Genomic DNA, 21,982 nt, shown 5'->3' with positions numbered 1-21,982 from the left:
ACATTTGCATGACCTTTTTAACTGCTGCTGTTGTGCATTTGTGACATGTTGGAACAAATCGATCATATCTAGCAAGTCTTTGATTGCACTCTCCCTGGTATTGTGATAACAGCAGCAAAAAAAATTATATCTGTATTAAGATGGATGACTGTAGAAAGTGGTTGTTAACATATGCCACAAATCTTTCTTCAGAAGTAGCAATCTCCTGAGACTTTGAAATGAGAAACCTAGCTTCCCAGTGGACAAGCACTGTATCATGATCGACAGGGAAATTTTAGTCAGAAATGAAAGCTTAAAAGGTGCAATCAATGATCAAGCAATCCTGATTGCATTAGATGACACTTAAACATCTTCAATTTTTTTTTCCCTTTCTAACTAAGAGGCTTCAGTAATAATTGAAGGATGTATTACATCATCTGCAAGATTAACACAATCATATGGTTGTGTCTTTTATTATTGGTGTGCAAAGTTGAGTAGAAAAAAATTCTCTCATACTTGATTTTGTCGGAGGCTGTATCACTGTTACTGTTTTGCATAAAGAGATAGCATTCATTTTGAGGGATAGAATACAATCATAGTTTGTCAGAAATAAAACTCAGGGTTAAGTTGAGTGAGCAACAATTTATAATACAAAATTAGAGGTCAATTATAGCTTGAATGTTATGTGATTAACGTCATCAAATTGTTTGAACCCTCAGAGAATTGACAAGTTCAGGAAACATTTTACCTCCTGGGCAGACTGATTTTTCTGATTGTCACTGGTGGCACATTTCTATAATTGAGAAATTTGGTGCTTATAACAGTTGAGTAAATGTATCCATTTTGAACCAAGCCACAGGGAGCAAAGGTGGATAGCTACAGTCCAGAAACAGTTTATTCATGCTCTAATTGAATGCCAGAACAAGACACCTGGGACCAAATGACCTCTTCAGGTTCCAAATGGCCTGGTAAAGAAGGGCACACCCCGATTTTTAAGCTTCTCAGTGCACAATTAAAATTTCTTTCCTTGCAAGCTAGTGTTTTTAAACTACCAGTAGTTTTCCCATGGCATTGCTCATGGTAACAGATCCTGCCATGTTGTAATGATCAGATATTAATGGTCTGTGGATAATAATGTCAAACCATAACCTATAGTATTTTAATAAATCTTATTCTATGTTTAGTAAAATGCGTTTTAAGATTTTTGCTGCGGATTGAATCCACCAAATAGTCAAAATCTTAAACAATAGGACTCATGTTTGTTCTTTATTCCTTTACTGAAGTATTTTATTTCTATCTCAAACAATGTTTGAAGCTATGATTGTACCAAAAAGTAACTTACACCAAGTGGACAGATGTATTTGATTCTTAACAACACTTGGGATGAGAGTAGCTTTCCATTTGTTGGCTCTAAACACAGAATGCAATGTTTATCAACTGGGTTATGGCTCTGCAATTCTATCAGGATGCCACAGAATTACAAAACACTTAATGCACAGGAGGAAGCCTTCAGTCCCTCATAAATGCTGGTTCTCTGAAGATGTGATCTACCTCGTGTCATTCTCCTGCCCTCTTTCCAGAATTTGAATGGTCTTCCTTTCAATTAATAATCCAATAGCCTCTTAAATGCCTCAGTGGAACTGCCTCCACCACATTCTCAGGCAGTGGATTCCCATACCCAAGCAGTTGATGAATAAAATAAATTCTTCTACTTTTCGGCTTTCAAAATGTTCTTTCTTGGTCTGGTTCCTTTCATCTCTGGGATCATTTTTTTTGCTACTCTGAACAGACTCCTCAATGAAATCACCTCTCAATTTTCTTCAAGGGAACCATCTAAGCTCTTTTCTTTCTATATTTACAGTGTTTAGATTAGATTCCCTACAGTATGGAAACAGATCATTTGGCCCAACAAGTCCACACTGACCCTCCGAAGAGTAACTCTCCTATATTTACTCCTGACTGATGCACCTAACACTACGGGCAATTTAGCATGGCCAATTCACCTGACCTGCACATCTTTGGACTGTGGGAGGAAACCAGAGCACTCGGAGGAAACCCACACAGACACGGGGAGAATGTGCAAATTCTACACAGACAGTTGCCAAGGCAGGAATTGAACCCGGGTGCTAACCAGAGCTGAAGAAAATTCAATGGACTCAAAACATTTACTCTGCTTTCTCTCCACAAATGCTGCCAGACCTGCTGATTTTCTCTAGTAATTTCTGTTCTGTCATCAGCATCCACAGTTCTTTGTTTTATTTCTGTGTTAAGATCCTTGTTCTTTCTGAACCTATTATACAGAGCACAATTTCAAAATAGTGGTTAGCATAAAATGTAGAAGTATTGTCAATTGTGAGGAAGATATTGTAGAACCTTCAAAAGGACACAGACACTATGGAGGAAAGGGTGGGACAAATGGCAGATAAAAGTCAGAGCAGAGAAGTTCTAACTACTGAGCCACCATGCTGCTCAGTTAAAGTTACTTATTCCAGGTGTGATTCTTGTGAATCTATTCTGCAATCTCTCCGGTACCTTCACATTCTTTTTTAAAAAGTGAAACTCAAAAGAGGACTTGTTCAGGCCAAATCATTTTTCTGCCTCAGTTGCCTCACTTCCTTTCCCTTGCATTCCATGCTTCTGTTCATACAGCCTGCAATACTGAACATTTTATTAACTGTGCTCTCAACCTTTCCTATCATCTTCAAATAATTTATACATGTATACCCATAGGTCCCTCAGCTCCTGAGCCCCCTTTAGAATTATTGATTTTATTCTTCTTGTCTCTACTGGTGCTTTTTATCAAAAGTTTCACATTGCTCTGCACTGACTTTCATCTGTCAAGATCAGAGTGGTGCTGGAAAAGCACAGCAGGTCAGGCAGCATTCGAGAAGCAGGAAAATCGATGTTTCGGGCAAAAGCCCTTCATCAGCTTTTCCTGATGAAGGGCTTTTGCCCAAAACGTCGATTTTCCTGCTATTTGGATGCTGCCTGACCTGCTGTGCTTTTCCAGCACCACTCTAATCTTGATTTTAATCTCCAGCATCTGCAGTACCCACTTAGCCTACTGACTTTTATCTGCCATTTGTCCCACCCTTTCCTCCATAGTGTCTATGTCCTTTTGAAGGTTTTACATTATCTTCCACACAATGGACAATGCTTCTGCATTTTAAGCCAACCACTATTTTTGAAATTGTGCTCTGCACAATAAGGTCAGAAAGAGCAAGGGTCCTAACACAGAAATAAAGCAAAGACTATGGATTCTGAAGGTTTGAAACCAGAACAGAAATTGTGAGAGAAACTTTGCAGGTCTGGCAGCATCTGTAGAGAGAAAGCAGAGTAAATGTTTTGAGTCCATTGAATTTTCTTCAGAACTGATAGTAGGTAGGAAATTATGTCTTTATGCTGATGAAAGAGGGTGGGGGCAGGGGAAGATTGAGAGGATTGGTGGAGATAGAGACTAGAGAGAGAAAGACTGTTAGGCAGGCGAAGGGATAGCTGATAGTATGCCATCTTGTGTCATAAGCTGTAGCTTTGCTCGCATGTCTATTATGCGGCCCTTTATGGCATGATTTTGGAAGTCCATGTAACTGCATTGTCCTCAACAAACATCTGTGTTAGCTCTGCCAAAGATTCCAGTATGTTCAAAAAATAAGGTCTGTCCTTACAAATGATTTGGAGATGCTGGTGTTGGATTGGGGTGTACAAAGTTAAAAATCACACAACACCAGATGATATTCCAACAGGTTTATTTGGAAGCACTAGCTTTTGGAGGGCTGCTCCTTCATCAGGTGGTTGTGGAGTATAAGATTGTAAGTCACAGGATTTATAGCAAAAGTTTACTGTGTGATGTAACTGAAATTATTTATTGAAAGAGACCTGGATTATTTTTAAATCTCTCATCTTTTAGAATGGGCATGTTGGTTTCAGTTCTTTCATATGTAAATCACAGAATATTTAAAAGTTACACTGTGGGCTGACATGACACCAATTATTAAAGTTCACTTGAGAATGTAACTTTTAAATGTTCTGTGATTTACATATGAAAGAACTGAAACCAACATGCCCATTCTAAAAGATGAGAGACTTAACAAACAATCCAGGTCTCTTTCAACATATAATTTCAGTTACATCACTGTAAACTTTTGCTATAATCCTGTGACTTGCGATCTTATACACCACAACCACCTGATGAAGGAGCAGTGCTCCGAACGCTAGTGCTTCCATATAAACCTGTTGGACTATAACCTGGTTTTGTGTGATTTCTAACTTTATCCTTACCAAATCCATGCTGGATTTCCTTAGTTAATCCACACTTGTTGAAATGGCTATGAATTTTGTCCTGAAGCTTTTGCCCTGTTTCAAGAAGCTTCCCCACCACCAATGGTAAACAGACTGGCCTACATTGGCTTGGTTTATCTTTACTCTTTTATTTTTAACAAGGTTGAAATATTTGCAATCTTCCAGTCCACAGACACCACTCCTAACTCCACAGGTGATTGAAGAATTATGTCCAGTGCCATTTCCATTGACTCATTGTCCTTAGATACATCTCATCCAGTCTGTTTTTTTCATTAAATTTAAATACAGACTATTTGATATTTGAACTATTCTATTTTTCTCCATAATTTGGAGCTTTTCCCTCCTCTTTAATGAAAAATGCAATGCATGCAATGTATTCAATCAAAACCTCAGTTCTGTATCAATTTATTTTCTTTTTGGTCCTGACTTTGACTCATTCTTTCTTTGAATACCTTTTTACTGTGTATCTGTCTCTCAGACTGCAGGATTCCTGTTAGATTAGCTGCCAATCTCTTTTTTAGTACAATTTTGAAATCTGTTGATAGAATGGGCAGATAGAAGATGAAATTCACCACAGAGAAGTGTGGCATCTTGTGGTAGGGAGCATGAGGGGAAATGATACATGCTAAATGGATCCATTCTGAAGGCAGGTCCTTGATATGAAATGTTCACTCTATCTCCTGTCTCCATAGATGTAGCCAAAGATAGAATCATAGAATCATTCAGTCATACAGCAGGGAAACAAACCCTTTCGCCCAATCAGTCTATGCTGACCATAATCCCAAACTAAACTAGTCCCACCTGCCTGGGCCTGGCCCAAATCCTTCCAAACATTTCTTATTCATGTCCTTATCTAAATGTTTTTTTTTAAACTTTGTAACTGTATCCCTACCTACCACTTCTCCTGGAAGTTCATTGCACACACAAATCATTCTGTGTAAAGAAAATTGTCCCTCGTATCTCTTTTAAATCTTTTCCTTAAATGTATACACCCTAGTCTTGAAGTCTCCCATCCCAGGGAAAAAAACTGCTGAGCAATTCCAGCATTTTCTGTTTTTATTGTACTTAAATGTGGGAAGAGAGAAAGAGACATAAGTTGTCTGTGCATAACTCTTTGAAGGTGGCATTGCATTCTTAAAATGATTTGGCAATTCATAGACTAAAAAAGCCAAAAGGTTAATTAACCCTAAGTAAAACTTAAACTCTGGTTCAATTGTTATGCTCAATTCTGAATGAACTCTTTTGGAGGAAATACTCTTTGGAGAGATTATAGCAGAGATTTGGTTTCTAGAATAAGGAATTATGATCAGATTGATAGTCTGGAAATGATGAGGTTGTTTTTCAGAGCAAGAAGGTTAAAACAATGGTGGACAGAGGAGTTGATAACCATAAAGGGCCCAATGGTGTAAATAAAGATAAGTTGTTTCCAATGGCTAAAGGATCAATAACCCAGAGGTCATTGTTGGAAAGTGATTGGCATAAAAAAGGCAGAGATGACATGGTGAAGAGCTATTTCATGTAACAAGTGGTTAGATATTGGAGATTTGCTTAATATATTGATACATGTTCAATAGGAGCCTACCGAAAGGAACTGCATAAATATTTGAAGGGAAGAAAGTCTGCAAGTATGCTTGAAAAGAGATTGGGACCGGGACTAATTGAATATCTTTAAAAATCTGGCATAAACTCAATGGGCCAAGGTGCCTCATTCTTCTGTACCTTTTCCTATGAAAGCTCCCAAACAGGAAAAATAAGTCTCATCTCGATTTTCAAACTTTAATTGTGGCTTGAGCATTTCTTAACCCTTCCAAAAGGAGATATTTACTAAATTATATGGACAAGAAGGAAGAACATGAAAATATTAGCTCAGGAGCTTTGTATTGGAAGTCTTAATCTTATTATACTATGGTAGTACTCATGCTTAGGAATCAGCCAAGTATAAGGGATAACATTAAAATGAAGTAAAGTTTACATGTATTATATTCTACAAGGCACCATTGGCTGAATTTTATGCCAGCCGGAAAAAAACAATCTTTCACCAATATTTACTACTTTTTATCCCTGATCCAGTGGTATCAATGCTGCCTTGTTTACTCACTCACATTGGATTTAATTTTAGCTTGCAGGTCTATTATGTCTTTCTTTGTCTGTTTGATATATTTTATGTGAAAATAATTGCAGCAAAATTAGTTCTGAAATTTTTCTCTGCAAATGGTGAGGTCTCTTTAAACCTCGATACATTCGTATGTTGTGGGCAGATTGTACAGACATGGTGACTGCTGACAGAATTTGGAGAATGCAGTTCTAAAGATCCATCAATAGTGTCTAACAGTGGCACTGAGGGATTTGCAGAAGATGAAGAGCATTCAACCTTTTTTCATATAGAGGTAGCCCAGGTGATGCATGCTAATAGAAAGGAATGACATACAATTTTCATGAGGTGGCTATTGCCTTCCCAGGAGACGCTAACCTCTGGCAATTTATGTTCCATAAAGGCATTCTGTGTGCTAATCTGTTGTCATCACCACAGCATTCACTATTTTTTCCCAACCAGTAAGACTCCAGTTGCTAAATACATTGTTATTCCTTACATTTCCTTACTGGAGGATCTTAGTACAAGGAATTATCAAGGAATTATCCATTATCAACAGGGTACTGCCATAGATCAGGGGCTTAAATAGACCAGTCACATGACTGTATAAAATAACCACAAACGGTAGTATATTCTATGGTTAGTAACTCACTTCCTGATTCCCTAAAATCTTACCATCGTCTAAAAGGTAAAGGCCAAGGGTATAATGAAATACTTCACAATTGTATGTGTTATGATCCCAGTTAATCATAACACAAGTGTTTAATACGTTTAATATTTTCAAATAGTTAATGTGATGTTAATAACTGAAACATATTTGCACAAGACTGCACATGTTATTTAATAACATAATATTTGTTAATTACCCAAATGAAGAAAAGAAACAAAGGTATAGGTTGTATATGATAGTTAGAAAGATTTAAAAAAGAACAAACTTTTAAACTGTAACCCAACACTCTCTTTTCGAGAAACTCAATTCAAGAGACACATCACTCCTATGTTCACTTGTTAAACTCTTACTCTTTCACCAGCTTACTTCTCTTGAACTGTGGGGAGAATTTTATGATTCTATTGTGAGATTGCAAGCATGAGCCTCACAATTTTAATGTCCTAAACCTTTCTGTTTGAACAAGTTGAAGATTTCTATCCCAAACTCTTCCAGCCTGGATATGTCACAGATTAGAAACCAATGCTGAGGTGGCCAGTTTCTATGAAGTGCCTTGATTCTCCTGTTCGGAGAAACTAGCATATTTTCTGAACTGAACTCCCAGTTCTCAACCAAAAGTTTGAACCTTATTTTCTGAAATAAAAGCCGAACTAGTATCTTAATCTGTTTATCATTCACAAATGAAATACTGCAGTACATTTTTTTTCCCATTAGCACTACAAGGGTTTTCCCAGGCACTTCGCTATAGTCACATGCTTACTTGGAATGGATACACATAGGTCACTGTTCCAAATGACTTTCTGACCTGTGTTTAAAAACAGAACTTCACAGAGCTGAAACCAAAATATCTGTGTCTCTCCTAAATTGCAAATAAAAATAAAATATAAATTATACACATTTATCATGCCTGGATGGATGTAACACCAAAATACTTAAGAAGCCTATTTATATAGAAGCCAAAACACACCTTTAATCATTAATTTCCTACAGTCATGATACGGTAGCAATGGAACTTGTATCCTCTGTAAGATGCATCACACAAATACTCCTAGGCTTCTTTAACGTGATCTTTTAATCTTGTGACCTCAGCTGCCCAGAAGGATAAAGACTGCAGTTGCATGGGAACACCACAGCTTAAGCCTTCCCCTCCAACTCACTCAATCTCTTGATTTTGAATAATATTGCCATTTCTTCATTGTCACTGGGTCAAAGTCCCTCCTAATGGCACTGCAGGTGAACTAACACTACATGGACTATATCCGTGCAAGAATATGGCACAGAGTATAAATAACGTTTTCAAGGAAATGTAAACAAAAGCAAATATGCTGGCCTTGCCAATGATATTCAGATGCCATGAAATTTAAAAAAATGTATTATTTTAATTTTGCAGAAGTTTGGGGGATATTGGGGTTGTGTGCTGGGATTGGGAATTGGGATTTTAGTTTTCAACGGCCTGGTTGTAAGTTTTCATGTTTTTTTCTCGAACTACTGAACCTTTCACCAGAAGAAAAATAGCTTTTCTGTATCTAACTTATTAAATTCAATTATCATCTTAAACACTTCAGTTGAGTCTCGTCAACGATAATTATCAGAACAAATAGGGTTCTGAGGCTTGGCATTCCCTAATACTGAATATGTCCTATTCTTACATAATGTTCACTATTTAAAGCTTTTAAAGTTTACATGTGCTTTTATTCATGTGTTCTTCAGAAAGTTTCATCATGGAATATAGTTTAAAACAGTGTCTACCCAAAAGTAGAAGAAGTGCGGTGATTTGTAACTGTTCTGGCTTCCTCAACAAATCTGCTGGTGTTTTAAAATGTCATTGTGCATAAATGAATTTCCTATTCTACTTCATTTCTCCTGTCATTTGAGCAGGAGCTGGTAATTTGAAAGCTGCAACCATTTTCTTTTAAACAATTTTTTGACTGTGGCTTGTTGCTTTGTTGTTGATTGTTGTTGATTTGAGTATTAGCTCACAACCTGTGGACAACACTGTGTCTCCCTGTCTATAGTTATGCTTTCTTATAGCCCTGCAACACTCACGTCAGTGCCACTTTGATACCATGTTCTGTATGTACAGTATAGTACTGTTCAACACAGGCAGAATCTTTATTGATGTCAACTTAAGATATCTGCCGACAGCAACAGTGCATCATGGTACATGTCGATGGACTAGGAAGAATATTTGTACATGATTGCATTCCAATCCAACCAGATAAAAAATAAGTGAATTAGTGCAATAATTGTCTTTTGTCTGGAATACCGGTTGTGTGTGCTTCACAAGCTTAAAACATATCTCTATTCACATATTTATTCCCCTAAAAATCCTCTGTCAAGGTTTCCAGAGCAGCAACAGAAAATCTTGGAACCTGTTCTTCCATATTGTGCTATTGTTGACTGTTTTTCAGCTCGGAATCAGTTCTAAAGTTACTTCCCAGACTTTCTCCTGCCCTAATTCGCCTCCACTTCTCACAAAGGCCCCATTGCTCGCCCAGATAGATATAAAATAATTCCATAGAATGATTCAAAGTAAAGATGTGGCATTTCCTATTGTCCTGGCAATGTTTAACCCTCAAACAATACCTCAAAACCCCCCAGATTGTCTGATCATTTATCTCCTGGTCTTTTTTTACAGGCTGTGTGCAAATTGTTATGTTTGTCTTCCATTAGGACCGAAGTGCCCTGTTACTAAGTCGTCACAAAGTTATTAAGTCCACCACAGGATCTAAATACCTTGAACAATTCCAAACTTTCGGTTTCACATATATTGCCTGTTTACTTTTCTGAAATAATTCAAAAACACGTCTTTTCCTAATCTGAACCAATGCTCCTTGTCCTTCTTTAATTCAGGAAATATAGTTCTTGGGTTTTTGATATTTTGTGTTATATCTCAACAAGATCCCTTCTCAATCACCTCAATTCAAGTTTAAAAAGGCTGTGATTCTCCATCCTATCTTCATGATCCAGTGACCTAACACTGAGCTCTGTCCTTTTGAATCCACTGTTTTCAGTGTTAAATCTATACTTTTTGGCTCTGCTTGGGTTTGTTTAACCATATGTACCAAAATCAAAGCTGAACAAACAGTTTGAATATCGACTGGGACAATACATCTATCCTGGGACAGGCTAAGCAAAGACATGCCAGAGAATTCCTAGAGGTCTGGCACTTCAACCATAACGCCATAAACAAAACAAAGATCTAGATACCATCTATCAACCCCTCAGAAAACGAACAGGAAATGACATCACCACAAACCCCAGGAACCCCATCTAGGAGAAAGATATAAATAGAAAGCAGGAGACAACAGCTTCGCTTCACTTGGAGGTCACCACTGATGATGTTACCTAGCCAGGTAATGAAACATCTGGATATCAAACCTACAGCTCAGCGAGCAAACCTACACCCTAAACCTCAAGCTGAGGTACAAACCTTGGTTTGAATATTGTACAATGTTCAAACCATGTTCAAATTAATTAGTTTTGGTTTTACTAAAAGCAATCTTCTCCAATTACAGATACATTTAACACACAAACTGTATTTTTTTAAATAGCAGTTTTACAATACTTATGAGGCCTTTTTTCCCCTCTAAGCATAATTGTTCTCACTTCCACATTGTACCCTCTGATTACCTGATGTAATCCAAAGTTTTTCTGCTCATGTTTCATTCTTTATCCTTGCGTATACTATAGTTCCCAGTTAAGCAACAAAATACATGAATATATTTCCCTCATTTTCAAATCCTTCCATGGTTTCACTCCTCTTCATCTCTAGAGTTCTTCCTGGAACACAATTTTCCACGATATCTGAGCTCCTCTAATTCTGATTTCTTCAGCATCCCCATTTAAACCATTCCATCTTTAAAGGTTATGCCTTCAGTTGCGCTGTCCCTAGATATTTCTTTGTAAACCTCTTTCCTTTAAGGCACTACTTAAAATCTACCTCTTGGAGTTTTTTTTTCCCCAGTTTACCTGAAGTCACCTCATGTGGTTGAATGTTAAATGTTGCTTTGCAATATTCCCATGAAGCACCTTGGGACATTTTATTACAATCAAAGTCCCAAGTAAATGAAAATTGTTGGTGTTGATTTCAGATGATCTACTTAAACAAGAAAACACTTGGCATACAGGCAAAAGGTCCAGTTGTGTAGATGTTCACCTCCAAAATCAGAATGTTTTATTCCTTCATGGTTAATATTGATACATTACCAGTTTCAAGATGCACAGACAACAATGTTCATTGTGTGTGCTGTCACCTTATAGAAATCTGTGTTTTTTAATGTCTGCTGCAATTTGGAAGCTTGATTCCAAATGTTGAGGCTAATTGATCCCATCTATTTTACTAAAATCACATCTGTGGGTATCAACCATTAGACCTTAAAAGGCAAACCAAGCAAGCTTATTGAAGTGTATTTACTGAGGTACACAGAATTTATTTATTATTAAAATGTTAAAATATTTATTATATCTTTTGTCCATAATAAAACCCCTAAGGTGTATATTTTTAATCCATCCAAACAAACCTTTAAAATATAATATAAGTACGTTAACTTTAAAAATATGAAATACGTTACAAGCATTTAATACCCCAGCAAGGCTCATTATTAGGAAAATGAATTCAATCAGTCTATTGTGGGCTAGATCTGGTAGAATAAGGTAAGTCAATAGATCTACATGAGCTAGCAGAGAGATTGAAGTCTGTATTGAAGCAACAGTAAGAAACTAATTACATCCATTTTAAGAGTTCTTGAGGTAGTTTATGAAACCAATTTTAATGGCATTAGTTAAGTTTGTTCCACTGCTTTTATAGAGTGGAAAATTTAGTGCAGGTTTAAGCACAATGAATAGTACACATTTAATTCAACATCAGGGTAAGTACACGAATGAAGTGCCCCAAACTCATTAGTCTTTTAGAAGGGGCATAAGTATAGTGAATGAAGTGCACTTACCTTGATCTCATAGTTTTGCTTTTATTATTAACATTATCACTGTTCTTATTCATTTAACATTTACGTGGCTTCACAAGGGTTCCTGCTCCAAACCGTTTCAGTGAAGTACACAGACCAGGCTTTCATGGGCAATGGAATTTACATGATTTTTGTTGTGTGGGTGCTTTGGGTTGTTTTGTGTTTATTGTCATTTCCACAGATTCAGATCTATAGGAACATATGGTCGTGACATATCATTTTCTAGTTAGATATTTACTGGCTTTGAGAGTGATTTGTGCTGCGCAATGTTTCTAATAATTCATTCATATTAAGTGCTTGAGAGCCAATGGATGAAATGATCTTAAAATCGTATTCGAAAACCCAACACTACTCACGTGATCAATGAGCTCCTTCACCATGCCATTCCACTGCCCCTTGTCATCTGGAGTTCCGTACTTTCCATCTTGCGTCAGTTGAATATCATAAACAAAGCCCAGAATACTGGATAATTCCTTCAGCAGATCAATGCAGTATCCTTCAAATCGGTCATTACCAGAGAGTGGCTTGTCAGACTTCTTAAACATGACATATGGTTCCTCCTGTGAGCAAGTCAAATTAGCAACAGTTAATTGCCAAGGTCACTTCCAATGCTGAAAGCATTTAGTTTGGATATGTGTCCTACCTAGGTGAATGACAATAATAAATTACGTTTACCTCAGTCCTCAAGCTTTATTAAGTTCTAAAATTAGATTGAAGCCAATTAGATAATCATTTCCTCACTTTCAAATGTCTTTATATACCTTGTATGTGTCAAGTTTCATTTATTCAGGTTCATATATATTGCAGGCTTATCAATGCTCAGTATGACTCCACAAATAGCTTTATTTACATGTCAAGATAAAAATAATATACTGCTGCTCAGTGTTAGACAACTGTTTGGCAGATTGGCCTTTTTGAACTTAAAGTTTGGTTAATGACAAAATTCACACTGTTATTAAAGTATGATCAAGAAGGATGTAGTTGCCCCTTTTCACAAGATCCACAAAAATAATACTCCTTTTATCCTAATGGCATGAACAGAGATACAGATTGGTATGTAACCTGTACTTTTTTGGATGATCGATTGATTAGTCCAGTCTATCTTTGTTTGAACCGTGACCATTTCAGACAAAGGGTAGAATCTTGTCAAACTGTTGCATCTGCTTCTGGAGAGCTTGTAAAAGAGCCATATTGCTTTTTCAGGGAAGGCCCAGTGAACCTCAGATCAATCAGGCAGAGGTGAGGACAACTGTGGGCCCTTCCTTGGAACTAATCATAGGGCCAGAGGTCCCATCCAGTGAGAGCTGCCAGTCAGTCAGAGATTGGCATCCCTTGTGCTCAGCTGTGCAATGGAGAAGAAAGAGCACTTCTAGAGTTTCCAGGATTTCAGAGTAGCCAGGGTGAAGGTATTTCGGCTGAATAAATGTTGACCTAACAAGAGATGCCTTTATCCTGTGAATGATTTTTTTTAAAAGACAGTTCTCCCAACTTTGGCACTAGCCCTCAGATGTTAGTAAGGAGGAGTTTACAAAGTTGACAGGTCTTTTTCTGCCATTGTAATTTTCACTGCCTAGGTTGATGCTAGGTGGGCTGTCTGGTTTCCTTTCTTTGTTGAGACTTTGTAATGATTAATACAGCAGAGTGGCTTCCTTGGCCATTTCAGAGAGCAGATAAGAGTCTATTACTATGGGTCTGCATTCATACGTGGGCCAGAACAAGTGAGGATAACAGATTTCCTTCCTGCAGAACATTAATTCTGTCTGTCAACAATGGTTTCACGGTCATCAATGGATTCTTAATTCCAGATATCTATCAAATTCAAATTCCTCCACCTACAATGGTGATATTCCCCAGAACCTTACCTGGGTTTCTAGCTTAATCGTCTAGAGCTCATACCAGTAGGCCATCACCTCCCTTTCAAGGGTAACAGAGTGGTTTTAAAGAAATATTTTTGGGGAACATTTATGAAAGAGTATTGTAAAATGGTTACAAAAGGACTTCATGAGAATCAAAAATGAGTAATATTGATGTAATATATATTAAGAACCTTCTTATAAATTAGCAATAAAAGCCACATGATCCTCAATGTAACAGATGATGTATATTTTGTACTGTAAGTGGTCTTCAACCACATTAATCAAATATTTGGCAGAGATAAATAACATCAAAACAATAAAGCTTTATGGAACTTCTTCATGGACCACATACACAATTGAGTAACACTAAGCCATCTGCATCCATTATTACAAACTATTGAATTCAACTCTGGCCAGTTAATAAACATAGACAACAAACCCATGATCACAAGAACAGAGGTACTATTATTTTTCACTGAGTATTTGGTCTGAAAGTTCTGATTTTTAATCTTCTGTTCTACTGCAAATTATACATGGACTTGTTCTTTTCACAGATCTGCTGGGTTGTTGGCTGATGTGAGGAAATACAAATATAAACATTTTAAAACTAAAGGTCCTTTTTTAACAGAGAAATTCAGTTTTGGGACAACATGACTGAAATGTTTCTAATGATGAAAAAAGATAGGATGGAAGCTTTCCTGGGGAGTTATGAACAATGGCATACAAGATGCAAGCTTTAAGTTGAGAAATTGAGAAAACTGAGGAAGTTCTTTAAACAAAGAGTAGTAGGGATGTGGAATTTATTTTTTGGGCTAATGGCTCAGGCTGAAACTACATTGACATTCAACATTTGATTGGACAGATAGATGGAGGTAATTGGATTGAATGAATCTGGAAACAGAATGGATAAATGTGATTTAGACTGAGAGGTTTGATTCAAGTCATTTAACTGCTTTATTCCAGGATAAAGTGAACATAGACTGAATTGATAACAATTCAATTGCTGGAACATTCTTTGCTGAAGCAATGAACAAGTCAGCTGCCCACGACGTTGAATTGATTTAACTGGTAGTTCTAAGTTTATAACTTCCTGACCACAGCTCAAGAGGAAAATCTTACAGATATTCAATTTACTTAACAGCTCTTGCTATTTTGTGTCCAATGGATTAACTAGAACAACTGCTAATCAAATCAGCTATTGCATTACTTTGACTTTAACATTAGCTCCCCAGAAAGCTCAAACAGCAGGGGAGATTCTGTTATTAATGTTTGTTGGGTGCAGTTGAGATGAAATAACAGGTCACTTATTGTTTGACTCATCCAGAGTAACAATACAATCCAGAGTAACAATATCATCCAGAGTAACAATATCATCCAGAGTAACAATATCAATATTCAGCCATTTCTGAAGCGGAAAATGGGAATGAAAGCCAACAACTCCTTTGGACCTGACAACTTTCATTGTAGGGTTTTATAAGAGGTGGATGCAGAGATGATGAATACACTGCTTTTGATGTTTCAGATTTCTGTACATATTTGGAATCATCCCCTGTGGATCAGAATAATCCCATTATTCAAGGGTTTGGGACAATGGTGTGGAAGCACTGAGAGAAATCAGGAAAGTATAGGCTTGTAGCCTGATGTCAGAATACAGAATGCATACTATAATCCATTTGATAGCAGTGACTAGGCGAAGATAGCACACCGGTTTTTTGAAAGAGGAATCATGGTGTCCAAATTTTTTTTTTAATTGCTGACACAATAAATTTGGAATTTCACAAGACATTCAATGTGCTGCCACTTAAAAGGTTTTACACAACACAACATAAGAGGTTGTTCCACAAGCTTATAGGTAATTGGATTAAGGATAATATATTAGGATGGATTGAAGATTCATTAAAGCACAGAAAACAGAGAAGGATTAAATATTTTTGCAATGACAAGTGCTTCAAGAATCAGTGGTTGTGCCAATTTACAATCTAAATCAATAATTTCGAAGAAGGGAGCAACTGTGTACTATATTCAAGTTTTCTAATGACATAAAGTAAGTGGGGAGAAGAATGGAGACTGGTAATGTGATTGGGCAAGAAGGGGTCTGATGAAATGTAATGTGGGGCCAAGTGAAATAGCCTTTTCTGGTAGGAAAACTAGAAAAGCGAAGCATTTCAAAAGTTGAGAAACGTTTGTAAATATTGGTGTTCAAAAGTTTTAAAGGGTCCCTGCACTCTCTTGATGGAAAGTTAACATACTGCCACAATGATCAATGAGGGAAGCAATGTCATGTTATATTTTATTGCAAGGGTATTGAATTAGAAGAGTAAATACATTTTGCAGGAATTGTACAGGGTTTTGTTGAGACCACACTTCTTTATCTAAGAATGAATATTCTTGTCTTAGAAGTGGTGGAACAAAAATTGATCGGATTCATGCCTGCGATGAGAAGACTGACCTATGTTACAAAATGGAACTATGCAGCTCAGACTCCTCCTATGGTCCCCAGCATCACTGATGTCAATCCTCAGTCAATTTGATTCACTTCACGTGACATCAAGAAATGTCTGAAGACACCGGATACTGCAAAGTCAACACTCAGCAGTAAATATATGGAAGAAAATTCGGAAGCGTAGAATTAGCCATGCCCCTAGCTAGGCTATTTCAAAGTGATTATATCCTTGGCATTTTTCCAACAATATGGAAAATTGCCCAGATATGTGCAGTGCACACAATGCAGGACAAATCCAGCCCAGTCAATTACTGCTCTATCAGTCATCAGTCTTGGTCATCAGCAAAGTGATGGCAGGGGTTGTTGACAGTTTTATAAAATGGCTCTCACAAATGAGTAACCTGCTCACTGATGCTCAGTTTAGCTTCAGCCAAGGCCAGTCAGCTCCTGACTTCACTATAAGCTTGCACCAAACACAGACAAAAGAGCTAAACGCTAGAGGTGGTGAGGTTGAGTGAGGCAGCTTTTGATCAAGTGCATCATCAAGGAACAGAAACAAAATTCACATTGAGGAGAATCAAGAGGAAATCTCTCTGCTGGTTGCAAGCGTACTTAGCAAGGAAGATGGCCAAACTGCCAATGTAATAACTATGATGTCATATTGATCTATTTCTATTTGTAAGTCAAGTCATGTAGCTTGTAACAAAACATGGGCTCTCAATTCTAAATTTCTGTTAACTGTTTTGATACCTTAGACTTATTGGTTAAATTTAAAAAGAAACACAAAAAACACTGACCAATGAAAGCTGAGGAACTCGATGAGAGGTGGGTGGGGCTTTGCAAGGATGAGGTGGTGTTAAAATAAGAGAACTGTCACAGTCACAGCTTGATATTTCTTGCAACTCCAGCCAACCACATTGTCTCATTCTAACTCCCCAGCAATTTTCTAGACACTACAGAAATTCTGAAAATGTGATCGAGATCATCAAAAATTGGTTCGTCTCCATTTTTAACAAAAAATCCTTCAACTACCTCTAAAAGGAAAAAAACAAGAGAGTTTCAAATTCTCAAGTTGGCATTGGGTCATGGTTGCTTGACAAATCTCTCACCCACCCCCTTGTTTTAAATCACCCAATACTTGAAGGCATATAGACTTGGATCTTTATCTGCACAATGTCAGGGAAGTTCCCTGAATCTGGCTTCCAGAAGTGGCTGCCCAGGCATCAGATTTTAATTCTGGCAGAGATGCTTTATGTTAGAAATTGGGTGGACAAGCTCTGCTGGAGTGGCAAGAATGTCAGGTGCAGAGGAAGGAATTCCTAGGGGCTCTGGCACTCTGTTGAAAATGTTAAAATATGGAATAAAGCATCCCCTTAACTTCACTTTGCATAGGCTCTGACACTCACTAATATGCTTCCCATTCCCCATCTACACCAACCCAAACCACACAATGTAAACTTTCCACCCCAGAAAGCCTTATAAATCCCACACAAACCCTTTAACCATTTCCAGTGTTCATACCAATCTAAGCTGCACTAACTATCCTCATGATCCTTCACAAACCTGCTACCAACTTCATGCAAACTCAGAAAAACTATGCCCAATGCCAACCACCTTTTGTGGCAGCATTTACCATGCTAACTCACAGAGTACCCAACATGGGAAGAGGTTAATAAAATGGAGTTCTATAAAATAAAGATGTAAATATTTATTGCAGATTGGCCATGATTTAAAAAAATTCTTCATATTTCTGTTCTTTCAACTAAACAAAACCTTATCACCACAATCATTTTATTCAAGTTCACAATCTCTTCCAATACACTTAGGTCTATAACCACTTGCAGCTGTTAGTCAAATTGTGAAATATCATCAACTTTACTGTTGCAAACAATGATTGTAAAATCAGACATGCTATTTCTGGACTTGACAGGTATTTTCGACACAACTGAGAGGCTCTTTGCTGTGGTGAAAAATCCAGACCATGATATTCATTGCTGAAGAGTAGAAGTCACAATTGAAAACGTTGTTAAAAGAATCTACATTGAATCAATCTGACGAGAATGCATCAACACATCTGAAGATCCATTAATAAGATAATGCACCAAATGGAACAACATCTCTCACTGTGTTGTCCAGATTAATGCAAGAATTGTGTTTGTGTCAAACCCAACAAAGATTATTAATCTATTTAGGATTAACTCTCTTTCCTTGTTCTGCATTATGTTTTACTAAGATAAAAAAAAGACTATTGATAATAGAACTGAATGGATTTTATTGAATTAATAGAATTGGTATTTTTCCTCTATGATCTTCAACAATGGTCACCACGATAAATCGAATTGATATAATTTTCTCTCCAGTGTCCCTATTTGATGAATTCTGTTAACCACCAATTTACATCATAATAGAAAATGTGATGCTGAAAATAAATAGGGCACCCCATTCAAGTGACACTTCAGCAAAATAACAGATTTCTCAGCAGCGTATTTGCTCTTGAGTTCACAGTTTTATGGCCTGTATATTCAGAAATATGTGAAATATTTTCTTCAATTTCTTTCATACTTATATTTCCATCCTCGCAGAAAGTTTAATAATCTGTACCACATTTCTCACATCCTTTGTTTTATGAAAATAAACTTTATTTTGAATTTTGCCTGAAATGTGTTTTTTTTGAAGTCGAGTTTCAATTTATTCACATTAGTAATGATAGGACAATCCAAGTAAGTGAGCTGTGCTCTGCATCATTTATATTTGTGATTTCTGTAACATTTTCAACAAGTTTAAAGTTCAACTCACTGAACAATTATTAATAATGCTTAGTTTCAGCAATGAACACATTTACAGCTCAATACTAAAATTGAAACATGCTTGAAAACATCAAGTATTTTGGAAAGAAAACAATTACCTCTCAATATGATACCAGTTGTACGAGCTCATTTAAGATGCTACATTTTTGAATCTGCAAATCAATTTTAGCAGAAATTGAACTGCAATCTAACCATCTCAGACTTGAGCATGCTAGTGTGCTGTCCTCTATGGAAAGCATCGCGGCTTAGTGGTTAACTCTGCTGCCTCATGGGACTTGGGTTCAATTCCACCCTCCGGCAACAATCTGTGTGGAGTTTGCACATTCTCCCTGTGACTGTATGTGTGCTCTAGTTTCCTCCCACAGTCCAAAGATGTGCAAGTTAGGTGGATTGGCCATGCTAAATTGCCAATAGTGTTTAGGGATGTGCAGGCTAGGTGGGTTAGCCATGGGAAATGCAGGGTTACAGGGATAGGGTGGATCTGGGTTGGATGCTCTTCAGACAGCCAGCATGGACTAAATGGGCCAAATGGCCTGCTTCCACACTGTAGGAATTCTGCTGTTATATCTGAGAACAACCTGATTTATATTCAGCAAAAAATGACTTTATAATTCACCAGAAATGACCTTATAATTCTACATTGAACTATCCATTTTATGTATGCTCGTCAGATGAACTGTAACATAATTAATACAACTTTGAACATGTTTTGGGCAATTACCTGACTGCCAAAATGGAAATTTGTCTTATATGTATAGAAATATACCAACTTTATACACATTGGTGATACAACCTCTGATAACTCTTGAATATTAACTGTGTTAGACGGGAAGTGACATGCCTAGGTCCTGACTGTTAATGGCATGGGACTGTTTGATATTAGAAATAGAGATTGATCTGCACGGGGAGTGGAACTGTCCAGAAAGATGTCTCCAGCCTGATAAATTAAATATCCTGTTGGCTATAAATATCAATGAAATCAGTCTAAGAACTGGTCCTGCAAATGCTCATTTGGTTAGCTGTAGTACAGTTGGCTGTTCTCTTACATCATAGTCAGATGGTTTGGTGTTCAAATCTCAATCCATAACCACAGGATGCCCAAAAGGACATTACAACCACTGAAATACTTTTATAAATAGACCTGAATTTTACAAGAAATTGACTGTGTCGTCTACGGCAAGTTTAATGGAGGATTTACCTCTATGAGATCTAGCAAGATTTCTCACATATTATCTGAAATCTGCCTATGCACTAGCCTTCTGTGTTGCCCTAATCATCCTACTTTTCCTCTCACCAGAGGTGAAAGTATTAAGACCATTAGGTACAGATGTAGAATTAGGCCATTCAGTCCATTGAGTCTGTTTTGCCATTCGATCATGGCTGAAATGTTTCTCACCCCCATTCTCCTGTCTCCTCTTCATTACCATCGATCCCTTTACTGGTCAAGAACCTATGCATCTCTGTCTTAAATATATTCAATTATTGGATCTTCACAGCTTTCTGCAGCGATAACTTCCACATGTTCACCACTTTTGGCTGAAAAAGTTCCTTCTCATCTCAGTTCTAAAGAATCGTCGCTTTACTCTGAGACTGTGGTCTCAGATCTAATCTCTCCTAAGATGTTTGTTGGAAACATCTTTTCCATGTCCATTTTTTCCAAGCCTCTCAGTGTTCTATAAGTTTCAATGTGATCCCACCTCATCCTTCTAAATTCCATTAAGTACAGACTCAGACTCCTCAACCATTCTTGCTATGAACTGCCCTTAATTCCCGGGATCATTCTTATAAACCTCCTCTGGACCCATTTCAATGCCACCACACCCTTCATTAGTTAAATTGTCCAAAACCACTCAGTATATTCCAAATGCAGTCTGCAGGCTATTCATCCTCAACAGCATGTCTCTGTTCTAATATTTTAGCCGTCTTGAAATGAATGCATTTGCCATCCTAACTGTCAACAGAACCTGTATGTTAGATTAGATTCCTTACAGTGTGGAAACAGGCCCTTCAGCCCAACAAGTCCACACCGACCCTCCGAAGACCAACCCACCCAGACCCATTTCCCTACATTCACCCCTGACTAATGCACCTAACACTACGGGCAATTTAGCATGGCCAATTCACCTAACCTGCACATCTTTGGACAGTGGGAGGAAACCGGAGCACCCAGAGGAAACCCAAGCAGACACGGGGAGAATGTGCAAACTCCACACAGATAGTTGCCCGAAGCAAGAATTGAACCTGGGTCCTTGGCCCTGTGAGGCTGCAGTGCTAACCACTGAGTCACTGTGCCGCCCCTTCAGTGAATCTTAAACTAAGACTCACAAGTCCTGTTGTGCTTCAGATTTCTGAAACCTCATCCCATTTCGAAAATAATGTGTGCCTCGTTTCTTCTTACCAAGTTCAATAATACTGGGGCCTTCTGGGATTTCTAGTGCCAGTGCCATTGTTATAAAGCCCAACCATACACAAGGTCAAGTGCTGTCAGTCGAGAGTTGCCCTTTGTTGTGAATATGGTGAGAGGAGAACCAAAAAGAAATGCTTCTTCTGTGAGCAGTTAGGAAGCACAATGAAGCTGACACTTCATTGCACATACAATTTCATGTTTGTATTGCTATTTAGTAACCCAGCTTCACAGCTTATCCATCCTTAGCTTCATTCCTTCTTAGAATACTCTCAAAGGGAGTGCTAATCTTCCTTCATTGCCCAGTGTTAACCTAAAGCTTAGACATATCAACCATCATGCTCCACTGCCTCCTGATGGTGTGTATATCGAATGAGCTACCAGATATAGTGGCAGAAGTGAGCATAATTACAGCATTTAAAAGACATTTGGATAGGTACATGGATTAAATGCAGGAAAATGTGACTA

The 21,982-nt window shown here is 37.6% G+C and overlaps 1 protein-coding gene across 2 annotated transcripts in view; it reads right to left on the bottom strand.

The window, feature by feature from the left end:
- LOC122563391 (glutamate receptor ionotropic, kainate 3) overlaps nucleotides 1-21,982 on the bottom strand; it is a 503,868-nt gene that overhangs the window by 228,884 nt on the left and 253,002 nt on the right. For both annotated transcript variants that reach the window (XM_043717129.2, XM_087976904.1), the window contains one exon: nucleotides 12,361-12,564. In XM_043717129.2, coding sequence (XP_043573064.2) covers nucleotides 12,361-12,564 — 204 coding nt within the window. The remainder of the gene's footprint in view (nucleotides 1-12,360; nucleotides 12,565-21,982) is intronic.

The sequence above is a fragment of the Chiloscyllium plagiosum genome, unplaced genomic scaffold (genome assembly GCF_037043375.1).
Source record: "Chiloscyllium plagiosum isolate Xiang-an unplaced genomic scaffold, Cpla_swu_hap1 HiC_scaffold_30, whole genome shotgun sequence".
Taxonomy (NCBI): Eukaryota; Metazoa; Chordata; class Chondrichthyes; order Orectolobiformes; family Hemiscylliidae; genus Chiloscyllium; species Chiloscyllium plagiosum.
The sequence above is the reverse complement of the archived record's forward strand: the minus strand, read 5'-3'. Positions and strand labels throughout refer to the sequence as shown.